At 39.5% G+C, this 24,406-nt stretch overlaps 1 protein-coding gene across 1 annotated transcript; it reads left to right on the top strand.

Annotated features, from left to right (window-relative positions):
* The first annotated feature begins 59 nt into the window (after positions 1–59).
* Positions 60–15,624, top strand: OCIAD1 (OCIA domain containing 1). The gene is made up of 8 exons (XM_033060680.2): positions 60–124; positions 1,427–1,511; positions 4,957–5,010; positions 5,493–5,540; positions 8,382–8,511; positions 10,666–10,889; positions 12,260–12,409; positions 15,192–15,624. Exons 1-8 carry the CDS (start codon positions 62–64, stop codon positions 15,227–15,229), a joined length of 792 nt encoding a protein of 263 aa, XP_032916571.1. The 5' UTR covers positions 60–61; the 3' UTR covers positions 15,230–15,624.
* The last annotated feature ends 8,782 nt before the right edge of the window (positions 15,625–24,406 follow it).

The raw sequence follows: 24,406 nt of genomic DNA, 5'->3' as shown, positions 1-24,406 counted from the left end.
CGGCTGCGCGCACGCGCACTGCGCCCTGCGCCGCCGCGCGCACTTCCGGGTCACGGCGGCCATGGAGGCCGGGCAGGGACCCGGACCCGGCCCCGGCCCCGGCCCCGGCGGGGACGCGGCCGAGGTAATTGCGCTGGCTCGGTGTCGCTGCCGCGGGGAAACCTGGCGGGGCTGGGGGCGACGAGGCGGGGGGTGAGGCGGTGGGCTCGGGCTAGGGAAAGGGGATTCCTGTCTGCCGCTCGGCCGCCCCTGCCCTGAGCTCCACGCGGAGCCGGTGCCCTTGAGGCCTCTCGGGGCCGGGCGGGAGGTCCTGGCAGCGCGTAAGGAGGTGTTCGTGTCTGCCCGTGAGCCAACGATGTGCTCAGGTACCAATGGCATACTGGTCTGTGTCAGGTCCTGCAGGACCAGGAAAGTCGCCATCCCCCTCTCCTCACCACTGGTGAGGCCACACCTCAAGTACTGCGTTCAGATTTTGGCTCCTCCATTCAGGAATGGCTCTGAAGTGCGGGAGCATGTCCAGAGAAGGGAACGGAGCTCGTGAGGGGTCTGGAGTACAAGTCTTATGAGGAGGGGCTGGGGGAGCTGGGGTTGTTTATCCTGGAGAAAAGTAGGTTTAGGGAGACCTTGTCTCTGTCTACAAGTGCCTGAAAGGAGGCTGTAACCAGGTGGGGATCGGCCTCTTCTCCCAGGCAGCCAGCGATAGGACAAGAGAGCATAGTATTAAGCTGCACCGGGGGGGTTTAGTTTGGACGTTCGAAGGAATTGCTTTACAGGAAGGGTCAAGAGATATAGGAATGGGCTGCTCAGGGAGGTTCTGGAGTCACCGTAGTCACAGTCCCTAGCGGTGTTTAAGGAAGGACTGGACATGGCACTTAGTGCCACTGTCCGCTTGACAAAGTGGTGTTCAGCCCTGCCTGACCTCATAAGCCTTTTCTAGCCCAACTGATTCTGTGATTCTTTGTTCCCCTGGTGCCGATGATCTTCTCACACCTGTGCTTCTCCCGGCCACACGGCTGTCACGGCGGGACAGGGTCAGGCACCTCCGCACAAACCTCACACGCTGTTGAAGCAGCTGAATTACGTCCATACGAACCTACAAGACACCCTGTTGTCTTTGAAACCCTGAGAAATACTTTTAAAAAGCACGTAGTGATCTGTCAGGTGTCAGCTGTTTGAAAGGCTGGTTAGAGGGACCAAAGCAGGCTTTTCTTTCTGCTCTCTCACGTCATTTTTAGAAGCATTGGATTTTTTAAATTTTATATTTCATGTGATGTTTATGGACACAAGGTGCTGGTTTCTTAAGTATAGCTGGATGGAAGTATAGAAACTACAAGTTGTGAAAGTTAGATATCAAGTTTTTTGATTGAAAAATGCCCTTAAACTGTTCTTTTGTCCATTCTTTTCTAATTTATTTCCCTAATGAAAGAGGGAAATACCTAGGCCTTATGTTCCCACAGAGGAGGAAAGAAGACTCCTCAAGGAATGTGCTGAGGAGAGTTTTCGGTATAGAGGTAAGTTCACTTTGCTGGTAAACTTGGTTGCTTTCCTTCCACCTTTAGCTTTTGCTGTTACCTGAGGCATTACAGAGGGTCTAGGTCGATAAAGCACAGTGCATTAACAAGCTTCACATGTACTGGAATTGTATCCCAGAAAATGCTGATCATTATAGGATTTACTAAGAGTTTGCAGCAGTTTCATAAAAGGTGCAACATAATTTCTAAGTTTCATTCGTTATAAAATGATCTCCTCATATTTTAAGTTAATATGCTGTGAATCTGAAAATAGATCTAATTAATGAGTCTCGTTTATATTACTGGGTTCTCTTTTTTGTGTTATTTCTGCATTTTTATTTTCAATTTTTATTTTTACCTGCAACATGCAAGAATAAAATAGTTTAACTTGTAATTATTGCTCTTCATCTTTATAGAGATTTGAGAAGAGAACAATATATTAGTAGTCACTCTGTTCAACTTTTGGAGAAAATTGCTGTGTCTGTGCATGGTTTCTGTAACCCTAAGGTTCAAGGCATGCTTGATTTTTATATACCTGGTCACAAGGTTTGAACAAGCCTTCTGATGTGGTTGTTACCTGCTGTTTGATCACACACTAGTAGGTTACTCCTGATACTGATAGGTGGCTTGGCAAAAACCAGGACAGATGAAGAATTTAGCAGCTGATTTGCTAATTTTAGCATACTGGGTCTCTGATTTCTCATGGAAGCCAGTACTTTAGGGACAGCTCTTAAGGCATTGTGATTTTGAATTAATGATTCAAAGTTCTGTTTTCTGTTTTGTCTCATCCACTTTTACACAAATACTTGGAAATCTTCAGCATATTTGCAAAAAAAGTAGCCATTTTCTGTATAATTTTATAAGTGAAAGAGGCAGATCTGTTAGTGGTACAGTGATGATTGTTTCTGGTTTATTGATAATCTCTTCTGGAAGACAAAGAGGAGAGAGAGTTGTTTGTTCCTGAGCTGTTCTGCTGCTTGACAGTGTAGCTCATTGCCATGTGCATCTTTATATAATAGTCACTGAAGAAATGACATGTAGATATAACCTGAAAGCCCTAAGTTAGTTTCTTGAGTTGTTTCTCTTTAGGGAGCTACAACAGTAACAGATGTTCTTTTTGAGGAGTTGTGAACTGTGCTGTTGTCTCGCTGGGAGAGCCTTAAGTCCATGACTGTTTCTCTGTTCTGCATACACATTCTAGACTGTTGTATTCACTGTATTAAATACATACTGCTTGAAGTCCCCTTTGCAAGAGGCTGCTTGTGTGACTGCCCTGAAATCCTCAGATTGCATTGTGTCAGCTTTTGTTATTCACTTAAGTTACTATAAATTTGTGTATTTTCAGTTTGTTTATTCAAATGTCAAGCTGTAGCAAATTTTACTCATGCTTACAATCCATCTGTGTTTTGACATAGTTTCTCTTGACAGCTTCTGCCACTAGTCATTTCACAATTCAGTTTAATACATGCTTTACTGGAGTTACTAGTTTGTAATCACATTATTGTGTAAATTATTACACTCTTAAAAATTTATACTACAACCTTCAGCTTTATTCTTCACACTTCTAATCTTGTTAACAAAATCAAATCATACTGATACAACTTTTCCCATAAAACAGTTTTTACTTGGGTACATTATATTATCATGTGCTGTTGATATATCAGCCTTCCATTACTTTCCTTAGATTTGTTCTGTTCCTGAAGCAGAAAAAGTACTCTTTGCCATAGCATTGATGTTTTCTGTTGTATTAAGTTTGTTTTGTTGTTTGGTTTTTTTTACAGTTGAATAATTCATATTAATTTTTAGATATTAATCCAGTTTTCATTTAGCTATTTTTAAAATTTTTAGTTACCATTTCAGGTCACTTATATGCTCACATACTAGTATAGCCTGGTTTTGATATCTGGAATGTTTGTGTTGGGTCAATAAATAATTTCAAACTTCTAAGGGATAGACTGAAATCCTACTGAAATAATTTTTAACATATTTTTCTTTACACACCTTCCCTCTCCTTGTTTTGTTGGGGTTTTTGTTTGATTTATTTTGTTACTGTTTTTGGGTTTGTTTGTTTTTGTTTTTCTTTTACAATTTAGTTTCAAGTCTGTGCTGTCATTTTGTATCTCAGAAAATCTAGAACAGTAAATTTTGGAAAATCTAGGTCTGGAATCTCTAAAAGCATCAGATTTTTATTATCTAAGAGGTTGGAAGATTTTATTCTCTGTTCTGAAACTTTGCTTTGAATCAATCTTGCTTTGAACCAAGGAGCCAGTATTTATTCTTAGAAGCAACATCCAGTTGCATTTACCCTGAATGCTAGTTGGACTCCTTAGTTTAGACCTGTCAGAATTTGAGGGAATTAGCTGTTAATTTCCAAAGTATTCTTTGATACTTTGCTCTCCAAAATTATAATTTGTCTTCAAATATGAATTTAATTAGCAAAAACAAAACACTTCAACCATCTAGTGCTGTTGCAAAATTTTCTCTCCTAGAAGTCATTGAGCCTTTTTGTAACATCTACATTTTTCAGACTTGCGTGAAATTAAGCTTCATTATGGCATATCTAAATCTTTAATGTAAATTCTTTTAACCTTCTGTCGTGTTTGTTACTTCATTGTCCCTGTATCTTGTGCAGGGGTGGTGGTCTTTATGAATAGTTTCAGCTATATGAATAGTTTCAGAGTAATCTTCCCCATAAATTAGTTATCATTGCTTACAAGAAGCATTCATTTTGTTTTTTGTGATCTCTAAATGCTTTTTGCCACATAAAGTCTTTCAATGTAATAAACATTGATGTGAGCCATTAGGCTGGTTGTGGTAAGCAGTGATGGTCTTCCAGAATGTTGTTTTCTCTGCATTCCCAACCCTAACCCCAGATTGTATAACTTGATCTATAAGCTACAGAAAAAACTGCCCTGTTTTTTAATTTGCTGGTGAATAAAACGTTAACTAATTTTAATCAGTCTGATTTGTAGCTCTATAAGAGTTAAACTTTTCCCAAAGTTCTTATGTTAAAACATCAAGAGTTTTGATTATCAACAATTTTTAGAGACACTGGCCTCTATATAACTTGACCTGTTGTAAAGAAATGTGTGAGCCTCTCTAGCTTAAAGTTCTGCACCGTGATGCTGTAGCAGTTGTAGCTAGACCTGGAGTCTTGTCTGGAGAACTTTATTCCATCTGACAGTGGCTTTTGTATTTTAGGAAGCATGAAGGATAATGCAGTCAAGATGACTCATTAACTAGTACCACATAATTTGTAGTAGGTCTTAAAAACTGGAATTGACAATGATAATTTATATATGGTTTGTTAATTTTTAATATATATCCTTATATTACACAAATGAGCTTAGGAAGGCATAGCAACTCTAATTTTATTGCATATTTGTTAAATGTGATTGAAAATATTGAAAACTGTATTTTAAGCAGCTTTTTTTCTTCTTTACAGCTTTTCCTTTGGCTGCAGTGAGCATGCTTGGTACTAGTTTCTTAATTAGAAAAGGTAAAGTAAAAATACTTCAATTTCCTTTCAGTTTGTTCAGTTGAAATATCTTTCTGCTGTTAGGAAAGTTATTATGATAATATAATGTCCAATGTACTTGTAACTAAAAAGTTCAGACTCTGCAGCTACATGATTTGTAGTTCCTCAACATAAACAAGGAGCTGAACTTAAAATCGAGTTTATGTGTGTTTTATGTTGTGTGACAAGTGCAGTATCTCACTGATTATGAAACAATATGTTCTCAGTGTGTTAATAACCTTGTGATTAAATATTATTAAAGATGTAATTTTTAAACTTTTATGGGGAATTCAGATATTAGGGGTTTTAAATTTTTATTTAACATGAAGTGTAAAAGAGTAACCTGCTTCTACAAACATAACTACAGTTGAGGTTTTTCAACTTAATTCTTAATATCTGATTACATGTATCTTATGTAATATCGTATCTCTTACCTTATTATGGAATTTCATCCTCATTTTCAGGTGTTCTAAGAGACAGCTCAAGATTTGGCTCTTTTATTAAAGTTGCGTGTAAGTAAAAGCTACGTATAAATTCAGCTTACATTCATGCTGTATGTTATGCAGATATAATTCCCCTGAGACTGGCTGGCTAATTCACTGTGACTCAAGTTGGCAGGGACCTCTAAGGACCAGGGACTGAATTCCTTACTCCTGACAGAACAACCTGAAACAACACTGTGTGACTAAAAGTGTTTTCTAGATGCTCCTTGAACCCTAACAGGCTTGGTGCTGTGACTGCTTCCTTGGGGAGCCCGTTCCAGTGCCTGACAACCCTCTCAGTCAAGGACCTTTTCCTAATGCCCAGTGTGACCAATGGTCTTAAACTAAAAGAGTATAGATATTAGAAAGAAATCCTTTACTGAGGGTGGTGAGTCACTGGACAGGTTGCCCAGAGTAGTTGTGGATGTCTCATTCCTGGAAGTGTTCAGGGCCAGGTTAGATGAGGCCCTGTACAACCAGGTTTAGTGAAAGTGTCCCTGCCCAAGCAGGGTTGGAACTAGGTGATCTTTGAGGTCCCTTTGCACTCAAACCATGATTCAGTGATTAATTCACTGTCTGAATTTGTACTGCAGATTTTGGACAACTTTTGTTTATAAGGTTTATATAAAATTGCTTGATAAATGTAACAATCATTTAAGATAAAAACATTGTAAATAGATACCGTGCAACCTAAGTTTAAATTACATTGCCAGAATACACCCACCCCTCCCTTCCTAATTTGAAGGTCTTTATTCATGTCTCTCATGTGTCCCATTCAGGCTATTTTAATTACTTTTTTTTTCCTGGACATTATGTATGTACAATTGTAGGAAAAAAGCAATTTCATGTGAATGATTTTTGGATTAAGTATAATCAAAAATAAATAATTAACTTAATAAATTAACCTTTTCAATGTAATACAGGACAGTAAAACAGGACGTTGCCATCTTGCCAATCTGTGCAGATACAGCCAGTTTACTTCAGTGGGAAGAGGGTAAACCCCATGATTTGTGGTCAAGGAAGTGTTGTTTAAGCAGATAAATGAATGCGAGAGACTAGGGCTCAAGTTGTTTATGCTAAATTCTGGTTACTTTCTTTGAACACCAGACAATGATATAACACAAACATTTCTAATAAATAATAGAACTGCTATTTCCCCAATCACTCTTACACATAGGAGTCACATTCTTCTAATTTAATAGAACTAATTTATTGAAATCAGGGCTAAAAATAAGGTGCAGGTGGGCTGGCCAGGATGTTCTGCCTGTAAGAATGACTATACTTTTCTCAGTAGTTTTCTAGGTACTCTTAAGAATTTACTGAAACTTTCTAGTTAGTCATGGCTGATTCATTACATTGGCAGCATCCTCTTCAACACAGCAGAGAGCTATTGGTCCTCTCTGACAAAGAAGGGGAGGTTTCCTATCCCTCTGTGTACTTCATGTTACTCTGCACTGGGCCCTGTCTAATCAGCTTCTCTGAGATCTTGAACAGGGAATGTAGAAGCAAAGAACAATACCTGATTTACTAAGCTAACTTCAAAAATGTCGTTCATCTGGCAGTTAGTTCTGTAATAAAATAATTATTTTGAGTGAAACTTCTTCTGGAGAGATACTTTCCTTTTCTTTAGTAGAAGACCTCAAGAAAAAGAGACTTTCTCTTCGTAATTTATGCAAAAGAGTAATCAGCTTTTCTGTTAAGCTTTATTTTCCTAAATATTTTGTTTGAATTCTTCTTAGGCCAATCCAAGGGCTTGTATTTTTTCTCTTTGCACATATTTATTGTATATGAGTTATTTGGGTTTTTTTAACCTGCTGAACAGCTAAACCCTTACATTCCCCACTTGTAAACTTCACTCATAGTTGTGGCTGTTCTTCTCTATTCCCTTGGGAAAGGACTTTTACCCTTCTTTTGAAAATAAGACATTAGAACAGGAATCATAATTTCAGTACCAGTACAGCTGGCTAGGCTAAAATCCCGTTTATGTTGATTCCCAGGCAATGTAATCTATAGCTGAGAATTGCAGAGGATTAATGTTGCTGATAATTAACTCTTTCCTGACTTAAAGATAATTGAGACTGTTAGTCTTTATGCTTAGGAAATACTGCACATGAAAGAGTCTAGTCATTTTCTCCTGCAAAGTCAACAAGAAAACTGTTGATTCTCATGGAATCCTTCATACACCACTGACTCACTCATAGAACTTTAAAGACCAGTTGATGGAAATCATAAGTTTTAAGCCCAGAAAGAGCTATCTTGGTAATTTATTCTTATGACTTTTGTAGCAGATGGAAGTAGCTCATGCACTAAATTGAAACCGCTTGCTTAGTGATTCCAAGGGTTCAGCTAATTCAGTTGTTTGCCCTTGGCAGCCAAATCACGGAATCACAGAAGCTACTGAGCCTACTGCTAATTGATTTAGACCTCTTTTCATACTAGTAAAGCCTTTTCAGGATCTAACTGTTCTGATGGAGCAAATTAGCAGAATTTATTGCCTGTATTTATTTCTGATTGGTTTATCATCTTTGATAGTTAATCGTAATTTCTGGATCTTGAGAAAAAAACAATGCAATTCTTTTCCTTTTTTTTTTTTTTTTTAGTCACCTTTCATTTACCAAGTACTAGCTGAAATCATCTGATGCCCACACCATGTCTAAATCATTTATGTCTCTGTTCAGCTGTTGCATTTGGTTTTAGTACCCTTTGTCTGCAGAAGCAGAGATGATTAGTGCATGTTTTTTGGTTTAAATCTGACCTGTTTTTTCTTTCTTTTATTCAAGATACTACATGATTTATTTGAAATTATTATTTTAAAACAATGTTGGATATTATAGTACAGTATGTAAAACCATTTTTTCTCTTTTTAAAAAGTTGCTGGAATGTGTGGATACCTGGCTGGAAAGATATCCTACTTGCCAATCTGTAGCGAGAAATTTAAGAAACTGAAGGATTCTCCAATAGGAGATGTTCTACGACAAGCTCAGAGACATAGTTCACCTAAGTAAGAATTTTAAGTATATTTTAAATCTAAAACATATTCTGAATAGGGTATTTTAAACACTAACAGATCAATACCACTTTTGCAGCTTTCCAACACCTTCAGAGCTGCACATTCCCTCATTCCCCATTACCCCTTTCAGGAATCTGTATTCATATCAGTTGGCAAGCTATAAAATATGTATTTGGAGCTCTTTACATAAAACTGATCACTTTGAGAAGTAGAAAGATAAACATTTTACTTAGCAAACTCTATTCCTTGTAAAAATAAGAGTGTTTCCCATGGAATTTACTTACAGAAGAATGACAGCACAAATTGCCTCCTTAGTTTAAAAGTAAATTTAATTAACTGAAATAAAATAGTGTTACATTCTGGAAGTTTTTCCCATAGTTTAGTTTGATTGAAGTAGGAAAAGGGGGGAAATGATTTCAGTGTTTATCAAAGGAAAGAGCTCAGTAAACAATATCAGTGCAGGAAGGAGCATGGTGGTCAAACTTACTGCTGTTTGTTTAAATCCTTTACATCTGTAACGGCATTATGCTGTACATGTGAGAAACTCATCAGGTTCTTAAAACTATTTCCTGTTTTCTTCCAGAAAGTTTTCTACTTCAACTGGTTTTTAATTGCAAGCTGTTTTCAGAATATGTCACTTAAACCCTTGATTCAAAACTGGGAGAATAGTGTTTGGATAGTGAGTAGTAGTCCTCCTGTGTATGTACTGAGATTTGTTAAATGTTTATAAAGGATTTACTTAAATTCTAAATTGCACTATAAATTCAGACTTACGACAGTTTTATTTTGTCTGCAAGATTTACCTTTATTCGGAAATGTTTATGGTTTTATGACATCAAACAATTTCAGGCATTACCACTTCATACATATACACTTCATACTGTATATAATCAGCTGAATTGGAGTAGGACTTGTCCCTTCACCCTCCTCCAGTTGCTAGTATGAAATTGTCATGCTCATTAATTGTGTTTACATGAGAACTTGTTTAAGTACCATCATCTTACACCAATGAATTCCTTCAACCGTTAATGGTCCATTTGTATCTGTAAAGTTTTATTTGCTAAGTGATAAATTCCTTTTCCTTGGTTGAATAAATAATTTAAATTCATTTCAATTGCATTATTATCCATACATACTATTCTTTTAACCCAGCGACAGAAATCATTACACTTTCCTGGGCACTGTATGTCTACTAATTAATGTATTTTGGTAATTTGATTTGCAGTTAAAAACTCGTAGGGAGCTAAAAGATTAGGTAGTTTTTTAAAGCTGTGTTTGCATAGATTTTAAAAAGATTATTGAGGCAATAAAGTAGCTTTGTGCTGTAGGTTTATCGTGAGAATTAAATAAAGAGTAATTGGAAATGTTATACGAAGGGAACTAAAAGATTTGCAGAAATTAAAAGTAAAAAGTTAATGAATACTCTAGAGGTGTTCTAGTGGCACGAAGTGGTGGCATTCCTGATAGAGGGACGTGTTGTGTAGTGGCTTGCAAGGCCATTCTAACAATATACTGAATACTTTAAAATATCTGGCACCAATTTCCAGAATATTCTTTATATGATATTACCTTTCTCTCCCAAGAGAAAATTCATTAATATTTTTGCAGAATTCAGCAACTTGATTAATTTTCATAGTCTATTTTTCCTAAGATAGCTGTTCAGTCTCCTTTTGCTGTTCAGTCCTCCACAATTACAACACCTTCTAATGATGAAGGGTTTTAAATATCAAATTCTTCCTGAAAGGCTTTTAAAATTAACTATAGTTCATACTACCACTACTTACATGGGGCACACTTTGTACTATTTGTGTCTGATGTGGGGTGTTTTTGTCTGAAGATTCTTTGGGAAAAAGGACTGTAACTTCAATTATTGTAAAGTGCAGTATGTTTTGTCTCTTTTCTCTCCGTTCTGGAGGTATGAGCTAAAATTCTTTGAGGAAGGGAAGAATGTTAGGAAAAGGACTATAGAAATCTTTGCAATGTAAAGAAAACACCTAAAACATCCCAAAAATTTTTAAGATGATGATTCAGCTGGAAACGAAGCTATTTAAAATGAAGGCACATTTTCTTGAATTGGGAGTATTGTTACTCTTCTAGTTCCATTTTTCACTTCAGTATTTTAATAATAGTTTTATTCTTTTCCAGCCGTTCCAGTCGTAAATCTGAATTTTCAGACATTTCTTCAGACATTCAGTCTTCCCAGTCATTTACTGAGTCGTCTTCTCCAAGAGCTGGATTCCCACCTTCTTCTAGCTATTCAGATGATTACAGCTCAACAGATAGAGCCCTCTCAAGTTATGAACCCATTCCATTCAGTGCTTCTCTGAATGAATCTTCACCTACTGGAATTACTGATTACACTGTTCAAGGTGAGTGTTAGTATTTAACAGTTGGTACTGCAAAGATTCTTGCCTTTCTTTTAGATACTGTTCTTATAAAACTGTGTATTCTCACCCTATGCAAACACACATGGCACAATATAGTGGTTTTGAATTAAATAGCTGAAAGAATTACAAGAATTGTTTTTACACAGAAGATGAATATAAATTTTATTTTGTGTTCTAACTGTAAATTCGATTCAGGGTTTTCTAGGTGAAAATTGCTTTAATTGCAAGTAAAAATCCTGAATTAACTTATAAGGTGCAATCTGTTGTGGAACTAAACCTGCAAAAAACTCAGCCTGACTGAAAGGGCTCTTTGACAGAAGGAAAGGGGAGTATGCCATTCCTTCACTGTACTGAATAAACCACAGCCTGCCAATTGCCTGCTGGCCCTTCCAAGGTGATTGCAGTTCCACCATCCATTGGGCTGTAACTGGATACTGTTGTAACTCCGTGGCATTAAACTTTTTTAAAATTTTTTTCCCACTGTGACAAACATTTATGTCTCCTTGGAACTGAATGAATATTGTGTTCTATCCACCAATAGTCTGATTTTCTCACAGAGAACTAAAATGATTTTCAAGTACCATGCAGCTCTTTTCCTCCTTCCAGTATGAACTGTCCTCAGCTGTTTCAGGGGAAACACAGGATTCTGAATTCAGGTGTCCCTGGTACACAAAGGAGGAAGTTACTGCCAAATGCAGGATTTTGTACTTTGAATTAGTTTGGATTTTTTCAACTTACTTATGAAAAATGTTTTATTTCACTAAAAAAGCCCTTTCATGCAACTTGATGAAAGTGTCAGATATAAATGTGTCAAAATTGTTACTGCATTTCATCACAAATATCAATAGTTGGTAAAACCTTTATTATATAACCAAGATTCTGCATTATAAATATTGATAAAAGGATCAAATGTTTATCAGGTATCATATGATAGATTCTGTCCTAATTCTTTGAAAGCAAACTTTAAAGCCTTAATGCAAACCGTTGAGCTTCACTTAGATTTCTCTTCAGAAATCATATATATCTCAAATATATAATTATTGTAAATTTTAGATAAAGTGACCAGAGCTATTTTATCCATCAACTACCACGTGGTTGTTAGAATTTCTTATAGTTAAATGAAGAAAATGAATTAACAGCCAGTATTTCAAAGCAGTTTGACAAAATTAAAAGGATAAAAGGAACGGATTACTTGAAGACCATATACATTCACTGTTGTATTTAGAATTGCAGCTGTCATGCTCCTTTTAATTTGGGATTGATCAGTAATTAACTGGTATTCTAGAACATGTTGAAGCCAAATTTTGGTGTGTTACGCCATATTTAGTATTTTAGTATTTTTCTGTTTTCAGAACCTGCTCCAATTCCAGAAGAAGGTCGTAAAAAAAAAGGCATCACATATGAGGAATTAAGGAATAAACACAGGCAGGCATATGATGTAATGCAACCACCAAAGGCAGAAACTCCAAGCAAGTTTTCACAGGAAAGACCAGCTAAGGAAGGTAATATACTGCAAAATTCTTGTGAAATTCAGATATTTGCCATAATGTTGTTGCAAACACAAAGCTTAATTCTGCATACCTTTTAAGGGATTCATATTTAGAGTATCTGCAAGTATCTCATATGTGATGCATATGACCTGTAGTTCCTGTTTCAGATTAATTATTTTTTTGAAAATTTTGATCATCCAATAGAAAATTGTAATTCCTTTTCTCTAGCCATATTGCTTGGTGCCAGACAGAAAAGCTTGTAAGTTTTGCTTCATTGAGTATATTGAGCAACCTCTTTCCACAAAGAATTCTCTGAGCTCAGAGCTATACCAAAGAGCTATGGGAGGGGGGTGTGTGTTTTAGATAGCATTGTTTTCTCAAAATAGAGCACATGGTCGATGGTTTGAAGGGGGAGGGTATTTATTTTTATGAATAGTTTCATGTGGAATTAGTGGATTTCTATAGAGGCATTGTTTGTAGAGGTTCATTTTCTACATTAAAACCCAGAGGAAGGAAACAGTATTTGGCAGCAATATTGAGATTTGTTTTCACAGTGAAAAAGACAACTTTACAGAGCAAAATAAGAATGCAATTTTTTTAAAAGGAAACACAGAAGCAATTCATAATTGCTTGCTCTAGAACTTTTAAAATTTATGTGGCATCTCTAAAAACAACAGTAGCAAGAGAAATATTTTACCATTTAACACACTGATGGGACTAGTCACCTTGAATTGTTTGGGTTTGTGCACTGCTCAGTCTTGTCAGCCATGTTGCAGCAAGACTTTTAGGAATAGCTATTGTCTCCTGTTAGGCATAATGGGTGGTAATACATACAGAAGAGTGTATTCAAGCAAAAGGCTCTGAAGTAGGAACACTAGGCTTTGGAACAGTGTTGCTTAAGAGTGTCAGTCTCTCAATGCTTGTGAATTACTTTCTGCAGATTATCTATCTATGGACAGATCTGCAGTCTTGAAAGAAAAATATAAACAGTTTTTGTGTCATGATTTTTAACTGTTATTTTCAAGGATAAAGGCTTTCTCTTACCATGGTGACTGTGCTAATGAGACATGAAAAAATATTGAAGCTGCAGTTTCAGATTGCTTTGAATTCCATTGGCTGACACTTCATGGATTTACACAATGTTTCTTTTTCAAGATACTTCTCCACAATAGAAAGCCTAGAAATGTCACTTGTGAGCCATACACAGAAGTGTTTTCTGAAAAAATTTAGCATTCTGAAAACCTAGCCATATTCCATGGCAAATGTGGCTGTGAAATGAGAATGTGCATTTGTTACTTACTTTATTTTTAGTTACTTGAGGTATATAGAAGACCTCTATTAAGTGTTGATCAAATGTTGCATTGCTTCTGTTAAATTTATGTGTTCCATTTGAAGGCTGTACTTGGGCTTGAGAATAGAACTCAAAGTGGTGCATGAGATTTGTAAATAGACTTTTTAAGTATCTCTTTGCATTTTAGGGAAAAGAGTAATGAGGGCATACAAAAATTCAGGAATGTTTTACACATGCAAGTACATTTAAATCTGCAGTTGAGGGATTGATTACACTAATGTTGTGGGCTAAGATCTGATTTAGTTTCTTGTGTCGAACTGAACATGTTACTTGCTGTGTGCTTGTTCATACTTTGAGTCACTACCCCTTGATTCATCCTCTTATCTCTGGGTCCCTAGCAAATAGGAGACAGTGATTTCTGCCTTCCCTTGCAATGGAAGGGAAACCAAACTCTGTTCGAACCAGCTTTAAGCAATCCTTAACTTCCATCTGCCAGTGCCTTCTCTCTTCCCTACAGCAGCACAATACGTGTATCTGCATAGTGATCTAGACTGGCCCATTTTCTAGGGAATGAGTGCAGCCTGTTCAGCTGCTGTGGTTAATAGAAATGGAAATCAAGTCATACTTTGAGAGAGCTTCTCATTGTGTCTCACTGCAGTATCAGTCGCTCCAAAGAGATTTGTCAGGGCATTATGCTCGGTTTGCTGGTAGCTCACAGAGACAAGTACCATTTTGCTCTATTCCACTTGTTCTGCTACATAGTTAGTGATAAACAGTGAGCTTAATAATTAACTTGCAAGTGGATTTATAAAGGGTGCTTGACTAGTGTCAGTATTCCTACGGGATCAAATAGAGCCATCCTTAGCCTTTTCAGTGATGGCAGCCAATTACGGAGGACTTTGCAGCTCACTTTCAGGAGAGCCTGTTTTCACATTCTGGTAGCTGTTCAGTTACAGTAGCACACTTCTGAACAAAGCCGTTAGACCACTACCCATTTTTTTTCCTCTCTGACTCAATCCTATGCTAAAGGAAGCTGCCAAATAATAATGGCTGAGTAGTTTCCTAGTAGGGATTACTGATTTCTGTTTGTTTGTCTTTGAATGTGTTTTTAACTATCCTGAATCCATCCAACTGTGCATGTAACCAGATTATGTAGCCTCATTATTTATTGTAACATTCCTTGCCTGTTTCCTCCAATTGTCTTTGTTTCATCCACGTATTACATTTGTTTCAAAGTAATTGCAAATTCTGTAGAGCAGGAATTAGCACAGTAGGCCTCCTGATTGAATATTAATTCATTAGGGTAAAATGATTAGCAAACCCTTCTCCCCATTTATTCAAAAGTAGCTTTAATTACATGTCTGTTGTGCTGTAACTGACTCTCTCCCCATGCACCACTTCAGTTGGCAGTGCACTTCATTATACTTTTTGGCACTGTGTAGGATAAACTTCAGCCGTTAAACTACACATGATTACTTTTGTTTTTTCTTTTGTTTTCTTTAGTTAAAGTAAATAAATATGGAGATACCTGGGATGAGTAAGAGTCAAATGAAGAACTGAAGAAAATTACCCTCCTGTCAGCTAACTTGAACTTCATCTAATGAGTCATGAGTATCAGCACCTTTGGTGTGCTTTTCCAGATACAACTGTTAATAAATGACGAGTAAATCCTGACTTGCCAGTAGATTAAAAAATGTATTTATGCTTAATTTTTAAAAATTTTGCATAAATTAAAAACAAGGCTATTGTGAGATGTCATGACTGTAAACCATTTGTACTGTTGTTTAAGAATGAGAAGGATAACCGGTAATGTGAACGTATAGCATAAAGTAAAAATAAATTTAAATAAATGCAATCCCATGTATTGAAAAGGGAAGAATATCAGAATCTTCTCAAATTTTCATGACTTGCATTAAAAGTTACCTGTAGAACTCAACCTCTCACTTTGTTTCGTCTGAAAGTGATACGCTGGGAACTTGAAGTTGTTGTCATACTTGGTTTGTAATGTCAGGAATACTACTAAACTGTTGAGGGGAAAAGAGCTGAAGAGCTGAAGTAACCATAATTTTTTCAAAACTGTTTCATGGTGCCAGCTGTATTTTTAGACTGGTTTCTACAGACAGTCATTTCTGAAGGAAATAACTGAATGAAACTGCAGGTATTGGAAATAGCTACATTTAAGTGCAGGAGGCTAAAGCTGACAAACTTTGGTATAACCTTGAATGATATATCTGTATATTTGACATTATTTCTCAATTTTTGCAAGTCATGACAAAACTGCCATGTTTATGGAGAAGAGATCCCAATCAATGGAATATTTTGCTATTATTACCTGTAAGAGAAGAGCTACATTGGGAAAAATGAAGAGTATTTCCTGGTGTTTACATCAACTGCTTTGTCTCTGAAAATGTTGCCTTCACTTAGGGATTTTCATATTCTTGCCTGTGCAGTTTCATCTCCCAGCACTGTGTTTATTTGGGGGTTTGGGCTATAAGGGAGCAAAAAATACCATGATGAAGTTGATAGCTTAAAAGCATTCTTTGAGCTGAAAAACAACATGCCTACCAAGTTGAAAATTCTCAAAAGACCTTACTGATTTAGTGGACTTGCAGCAGAACAGCATAAGAAGGTAACTGGGAGAGGAAAGGGTTATACAGAGCAAATGGCTGAAATGAGGAGAAAAAAGCAGGGAAAGAGAAGGATGCTTCAAGAGCCAAATACTACTTAAAATAAAACAGGAAGATTGCTTCCAGAAAAGCTCATCTTCTAAAAAAATTAATATGCTAATTGCATAATCTTGAAGTTGTATTAGAAATTTACCTTGTACAGAATGCTTCTCATGGCTGTGATGAGTGAACTCTGAAAATAAACAGTCTGCCAGAATTGTATTGCTGTGGTTTTCAGTGTGCTATTGCAAAGCTGATTAACTTCACAAAAATATTCACAGAGTTTCTTAGTTGCCAGTTATGCAAGTTACAGGAGGCAGAAAATTGAGATGATAATAATAGAGCAGATTCCTATGATGGTGCCTTCCTCTAAAGTGTCTTTCTTCACAGTTGTATTTTTGGGTGGACAAGCACGCTGTTTTATATAAACTGTATCAGAATCAAGGAATGCTGTTCTGCTTGAGGTAACATTGTGTATTGATAGCATTTTTTAATTGAATATAAAGCTGTCATTCTGTTGCATCTAGTTACTCCCAGAGGACATACTTTTTGTATTTGAACAAGTTTGGTTTGCTATCAATCAATTTAAAATTCTTTGGATTTCACACCCTTAGTATACATTAAATCAGAGTTCACAATTATAGCTGTTAATTTAGTAGGGTATTGGGTACTGAAGTTTCATAAAAGTTGGGTCACATTCAGTTTGCTGTGACAATGTGTATATTGAGCCCCTGATTCACTAAACAGCCATGGGAATTCAATCTTCTTCCTTCCCTTTTCCTGCTTATCTTCCATTAGTACCCCCGTATTTCAGAGTGGGCCTTTACACTCTCGTGGTTTCATAGCAGCTACCCAGTCATTCATGAGTAGCTTGCTCATACTGCACTTCCATGACTTTTGGGAATTTTTAACTGAAACCAAGTGTCTTGGAGCTGACAGCAGGGTTACTGTTGCTGGGAGCAATGTGACTAGATGTATAGAACAATGGTGTTGAAAAATACTTAAAGTTTTCCTATGGGCCATCATACCTGTATATTTGTCAATAATTGAGAATTAATTCAATGTTTACTGTACAGCTAAGTAAATTTTCTTTTCTTCCTCAAATTAAAAAAAACATTTAAAAGTTAACTTTTATACCTTAAATCAAACATCAGGAAAGGAATCTGAATGCTTCACTATGAATGTTTTTTTAAAAAAACCTATAAAATAATTGGTTTTGCAGTTTCTTAAAACTTAAAAAGTTTAAAGGAGCTGGTAGCATTATCCCCAAGTTTGTTGTTACTAATCTACATGAACAGAGAGAAGAGGGTTGCAAAAATGTGCCTCAGCTCTTTTATAGCTGGTAACAATACCAAAAATCCTGGTCCTGAATGTTTCTGCCTTTCCCCAATTACAGTAATTTCACGACCATAAGGCGCACCGGACTATAAGGCGCACCCCCCCGGGAGTCGGCAAAATTCGCAACTTTGTAGATCAGATAAGGCGCACCGGACTATAGGGCGCACTTTTTTTTTGCAGCGAGGCTCCGCCCCCACCTCCCTCCGCGCGGTTGCTGACCGAGGCTCCACCTCAAGCCGGCAGCCATTGGCCCTGGGGTCTGCCTGGACCCGGCAGGGGCGGTGCCGTGGGCCCCCACGCCTGCCTGTATCCAGCGGGGCCGGGGTATGGCCGCCACCCCTCCGTGCTGCCTCTCCGGGGCTGGGCTATGGCCGCCGCCCCTCCGTGCTGCCTGCACGGGGCCAAGGGGTGCCTCTGGAGGGGCGGCTCCGCCTCCACGGGGCCGGGGCGTGCCCGCCGCTGCTCCGCCCCGCCTCCACCTGGCAGCCATGGCCCTGCCGGCTCCCACCGTGGCTCGCAGCTCTCACTTCCAGGTAGGCAAATTTTTGAACTTTGTCCATCAGATAAGGCGCACCGGACTATAAGGCGCACTTCCGGGTTCTGGGGAAAATTTTAGTCAAAAGGGTGTGCCTTATAGTCGTGAAATTACTGTACTTAAATGCTTAAAAGAGGAAAAAAAGGGGGGCAAAGTTAATAGAAATCTCAGAGCACTAATAAAGCAAGTGTAACTCCTACAAGAACTATTGAATGGTGCATCCAGAAATACTTAGGAGGAATCTGAAAATAGTAAACAAAGTGCTTTGAAGGGGTCACCAGTGGGTGTGAAGGACAAACACAGTGTTAGAGACTGATGGGGGAAATCCTCTAACCTTGCTGTGTTGCCTGAGACCAGAGCAAGGGCAAGAATAGAGCCAGAGCAGGTGTGGGATGGCCCACCTCTCAGGTATTTTTGAACACACCTTCCATGAGATTCTAAGGAATAGCACAGAAGTGAATACATGGGGAGGATCCACATAGGCCACAGAGCACCTGATTCCTTTTGGAGGATTGACTTTTTACTCATGTAGTTCAGGTATATTTCCAACTCTCAACTCAAAAGGATTAGAGTAACTCCCCAGTGGTTTGGGGTTGTGTTGGCATTCTTGGATTCTTTGGAGTTTATTTAACCTCCCTCCCACTAAGTATGGCTTCTGTAGTCTGAGATGTTTCCTTTTTCTAAAAGTTACACAGGTATTTCATCCCCATTCTATATTCCTATATACAGTTAAATTTTATGTGAGGGATAATCATCACTTCCTGTCTCGGCTACATTAGTCTCTTCCTGTATACCAACTTATAATCAATATAAATTTGGGATATAATACAAGTTTAAAGCTTGCTGCCAAAATATTCCTGCATTGGAGGTATACAGAAAATGTCTCAGTCTGATGTGTGTGGCTACATGTGCCCACACTACATTGTCCAGTGGTGCCCAGTTTGTACTTGGCAAACAGCAGCAGCAGCCAGTGCTGAGCCTCTGCTGCACTGTTGCTGTATTTGCAACTACAACAAAGGGGTACCTTTGATGACCACAAAGTGCTGCATACATGTCTCATTCAAGTCTAATGGCACTCAAGATGCACAAAAATGAAGTTAATTGTATGGTGCAAAGATGCCCAATACTGCCTTCCACTTTCAGGACACAGTCCCAGTATTCTACATCACCATGTCCTCAGTGAAAGCCTCTTCAAATATATGTTCTTTAATACAAGTACAGCAGCTCTTTATCAGAGCTCTCCGTGTATATAGTCTCAAATTTTGTCAGATCAAATCCAAAATCCCTCTGGTTCTGAACATTTATTAGGCTTTAGCACAAAGGTCACCCTTTGTGACAACCAAAGAGACAACCCGACCGGCAGGGAGAGCCCCTCGCCCTCTGCCCTGCTGCAGGTGAAGCCCCAGGTGCGCACGGGGAGCTCTGATAACGGGGAACCGGGAATGAGATCGGCAAGGGGAGCCTGAGCCTGCTGCTGCCGGAGCATCACACAGGAGGTGTCACTGCAGCCTGCTTCTGCCACCTGAGGTTGAGGTGTCCCGTCCTCTGCATGAGAGGACACAGCCTGGATGTTCCGGCGCCTCGAGCCTTGGGCTGCGGCGACACCTCCCGGGAGCTGATGGCACAGGAGCGGCACCCGCTCCTCTCCACTGCCCCGGCTCTTGTCCGATCCACCATTTAGAAACAGCCTTTCGATTTTTAACATGGGCTCCAGAAACTTTCCCTATTTGACATTTGTTGTGTTCATTCCTCAGAGAAACAGCCCTTTGTTTAACTACCAGGAAAACTTCTTATCTTGCACACAACACCACTATTCAGCTTGTAGGAGACAAGATTCTAAGCTCTTTTGTATAGAAGAAAGTACCTGGAATTTAACTGCAAAGTGGGTGAAAAATGCTTGAACAGTGGTAGTTAAGAGCCCTTTTTACTTCTTAACCCAGTCAAAGGGCCAGAACATTTGCCTGTATGGAAAAAGGCTGGCAGTTGCTGGGATTGTATCATAGGGAGCCATAAGTACCTGCATGCACTGCAAAGTTGTTAAGCCCCAGTTCAGCCCAAAGACTCCCAAAATATACAAAGCCTGTGTTCTGATTATGGCCTTTGAAAAGTGATGTGTGAGAAAGGAGGATACTCTTGGGGGATCCTTTCATGAGTCAGTTGTGGTGTGGCTGGGGAAGTCATTCCCACATCAACCCCCGTGCAGGTTCCTATCAGTGGTGTCTGTCCTTTTCCATAGGGTACTGAGAATTTAAAACCCCTGTCAAAGGCAGAAGCTTACAAATCTGAGCAGCAAGGAAGAACACAAAATTGTCCTTATTTTCCTGCGGATGGGTTGGGCTCACTCAGTAAAACCAAATGCCCTCCATGGTTCCTCATACCCCAATGGGATGCCAGTCCTTTACCAGGGAACAGCCTGGTCACTCCAGGACAGAAGCCTCACAGTCCTAGCTGGCTCTTTGGGGGAATGCCCGTGTTTGTACACCAGCATAGATCTAAGGATGCACAAGTATCCTGCTAAGCTCCCTTTGTAAGTAGAACCTGGGATTTCACACAGTTTCAAGTTGTGGGGAAGCTGGCTGCTGAGAACAAGAACCAGAACTGACTCCTTCATGTCACTGCAGAGACCCCTCCTGTCAGCTCAGTCACATCGTGTCTCCTGAGCATGTTTCATTCAGAAAAAGTGGTTCTTGCTACTCTTCAGAAACAAATATGTAGCAGGATCATTATTCAGACAAAAAAAAAGTAGACTAAATCATCTGAGTTCAAGCTGAAGTGGGACTTTAAAGTGTTGTGCCAGCTTGAACTCTTGCTGTTAGCTGCTCTGAATGGGCAGTGGGACAGGACAGTATCTAACCACTCTCGCTACCTTTTCCCCAGAAATAAACAGCTCTGAGGCCCCCCCCACGCGATCCCCCCCACGTGAACCCTTCCCGACATGAGCAACCCCTCCCACGCGAGCCCCCCCACGCGTGACCTCCCCCTGCGTGACCCCCCCCCACGCGAGCCCCCCACCACGTGAGCCCCCCGCAAGCGAGAAACGAGCCCCCCCACGTGAGCCCCCCCACGTGAGCCCCCCCCACGTGAGCCCCCCCACTCGAGCCCCCACCAAGTGAGGCCCCCCCCATGAGCGTGTTTTTTTCCACGCGAGATTTTTCAAGCGTCTTTTTTTCCACGCGTTTTTTCCACGCCTGTTTTTTTTCCACGCCTGTTTTTTTTCCACACGTGTTTTTCCACGCGTGTTTTTCCACACATGATTATTCCTTTTTTTTGGTGTTTGCTCTGCTCCCTGTCCATGGACTATAGCGCAGTATTTATGGACCTCCGTCCCGCCTCCACAGGGCCGGGGGGTGCCTCTGGAGGGGCCGTGCTGCCTCCACGGGGCTGGGGGGTGCCTGTGTAGGGGCGGCTCTGCCTCCACGGGGCCGGGGGGTGCCAATTGCTGCTCCGCCCTGTCTGCACCTGGCAGCCATGGCCCTGCCGGCTCCCTCCGTGGCTCGCAGCTCTCACTTCCGGGTAGGCAAATTTTTTTAACTTTGTCCATCAGATAAGGCGCACCGGACTATAAGGCGCACTTCCAGGTTCCGGGGAAAATTTTAGGTCAAAAGGGGTGCCTCATAGTCGTGAAATTACTGTAATAGGCATGTTTAGAGCCCCAAGTAGGTACTAATCTGACCTTTGCAGGGTTTTTTTCCTACTGAAGTTGTTTGGAAGACAGCTACATGGAAAAGTGTAAATGAAAAGTGATTTGATTTGATTTGATTTGATTTGATTTGATTTGATTTGCTTAATGAAAGCTAAGCAGATTTGCAGAAACCTGGGATCATTAGCATTCCAGATGGAACCCACAACTTTCTTGCCTCCTTGAGATTCAAGAAGAAATCCTCACTTGTCCACTGTTTGCTGGAAGCTGAAAGAAAGTTTTTTCTCCTCATGGGGGACTTTTTTAGTGGTGCTGAGTGAGAACCTTGTCCAGCTGCAGGAGACATTCTAGCTCAGCTCCTTGGCTTCCATAAACACCAGACCTGCCATAAGGGCTTTGCTTGCAGCCCAGTCGTCCTGACTCACAACCAGAATAAATTCTCTGTAATCTCTTATATGAAACAGGGGGTCTAAAAATATCCTTTTACTTTTTGCAATTTAGTTTCCCATTAAGATTTTAGTAGAAATCCACAAATCCTTGGATTTTAATCTCAAGGCAATGACTGGGACTATTTGCATCCCATTAACGTTTCAGACGTCCCCTGGGTTTGTGCTAGTCCAGCACAGCCAGTGCAGGCTTGGACACACATATGCCTCGAGTTTATGCTTTCAAAACTAAAAAGCAAGAGCCTGGTATGAGCTGCTTTCATAATGTGATGCTGCAGTGAGCAAACAAAGGATGTAAGATAGACACTGTGCAGCCATCTGATACAACAGAAATTCAATCAAACAGAATTTTCATTTCTCCTTGAAAGGAGAAAAAAAATCTTAAAATTAAGGAGGAATGGGGAGTAAGATTCCTTTGCAAAACTTAAAAATTCATAGTCCATAACCTTTGTGTTGCTGTTTTTCCAGTTGCTCACTGATGACATAGGACTCCACTTTCAGGATATGAGATCTTGCATGAACAGCTTCTAAACCCCGAAATTTTCAATTCATTCCTTATACAGAATGATATATATTCTTTTCTACTCCTACTAACCCACAGAGGAAGCACGTTTCTAGTGCATTAGATTTTTATTTTAATTACGAAGCTAAAGTTAGTTTCTATATAAATCTAATGCCTGCCAAAAGAAATAATTTTGTTTGGCTTAAGTTGGTACATAAATACAATTCTCAATGGTAATTAACTGGTGGAGTGCCGGGAGGAGTGGAGCGGCACGGAGCGGGGGAAGCCGGGCTGCTGGAGCGGCACGGAGCGGGGGAAGCCGGGCTGCTGGAGCGGTGCGGGGAAAGCCGGGCTGCTGGAGCTGCTCTGAGCTGCCATTGCTCTCAAACAATCTGAATGCCAAAGACGGTGGGAAAAGCATCCATTACCACCCTTTAGTTCTTTTTCACCATCCATCTGCAGAGCAAGTCACTATACTGTAATAAAAATAATGCTAAGGTGTGTTTCTCAGGAATTGTGAATCTCGTGCTCTCTGCACATGAAGATGTTTTCAGTCTCCAGTTCTAGATATGACCTACCTGGAGTTTAGTTCATTTGGCAAGGCTCTTAACTTGGTTTTTTAATAGCTATAGGAATATAGGGATTGCCATGATGTCTCCCAGCCTGGCTAGTGATCCTTCTAGAATGAGATCTTCACTGGTGCCCACTCCTGTCCTTCATTCATCAGAGCTGTGCAATTTCTTGACACAAAGGCTGCATTTGGATCATGCAAATGGAGCCAAGTCTCTGTGTAGGTCATGTCTCTTGAAGCTGTTTTGTTTGCTTCTACCATACCCTGTGGCAAGAATGCCCCTGATGGAATTGTGCTGTGTAAAGAGGAGTTTCTTTTCTGTTTGGTTTAAATCTGATTTCACTGAGTGCTGATGCATTTTGATTTTACAAAACCAGCAATTACTTGCTCCCTATTATTCTTTCAGTCTTTTACAGACATAGTATTCCTCACCTTGAGATGTTTTCAGCCTGGAAAGTAAATTGCCTGATCTCTTGAAACCACTTTGTATTTCTGATCATTCTTTTTTACTTTAATTTTTCTTTCTCCAATTTCTGTCTCTGTGTTGTACAATTTCTGAGATGCACCAGAAGCACCATGATATTCAAAGTGAGGGCATGCCATAGAATTGCTCTGTAGTCTAAATCTTTTTTTTTTCCCATTTTTTCCCTGGGAATTGCTAATGTCGTACTTGCCTTTTGGCTGTCACAGACCACTGATCCTATGTCTTGCAAGTATGCAAAATGACTCCCATGTCCTTGTACTGAAAAAAGTCAGAGTAATTTAAAAACCAACTGTGTAATGCAGTTGATATTTTCCTGCATAACTATGAAGCTTATTAGTCAGCCTCTCATATGAAGATTTTTTTCCTAGCTCTGTAATTTTGTCATCAAGAAACACTTGTGTTTTCCTTTGTCAGATTATCTGTTAAAATGTTGACCAGATGCCCCCAACATGTCCTCAAATGTCCTCTCAGGCATTCTGTATTTTAAACAGCCTCAGGAAGTCTAATTTATTTCCTGGAGAAACCTTATTTTTTTA

This window comes from Catharus ustulatus, chromosome 5, assembly GCF_009819885.2.
Source record: "Catharus ustulatus isolate bCatUst1 chromosome 5, bCatUst1.pri.v2, whole genome shotgun sequence".
NCBI lineage: Eukaryota > Metazoa > Chordata > Aves > Passeriformes > Turdidae > Catharus > Catharus ustulatus.
This window is presented reverse-complemented; position numbering and strand designations above follow the sequence as displayed.

What these genes read in the sequence shown, in the direction of transcription:
- OCIAD1 (XM_033060680.2), top strand. Translation starts at nt 62, where the DNA reads ATGGAGGCCGGGCAGGGACCCGGACCCGGCCCCGGCCCCGGCCCCGGC. An exon ending in GGAGAGTTTTCGGTATAGAG is followed by an intron (nt 1,512 to 4,956) that starts GTAAGTTCACTT and finishes TCTTCTTTACAG; the next exon opens with CTTTTCCTTTGGCTGCAGTG. An exon ending in CAGAGACATAGTTCACCTAA is followed by an intron (nt 8,512 to 10,665) that starts GTAAGAATTTTA and finishes ATTCTTTTCCAG; the next exon opens with CCGTTCCAGTCGTAAATCTG.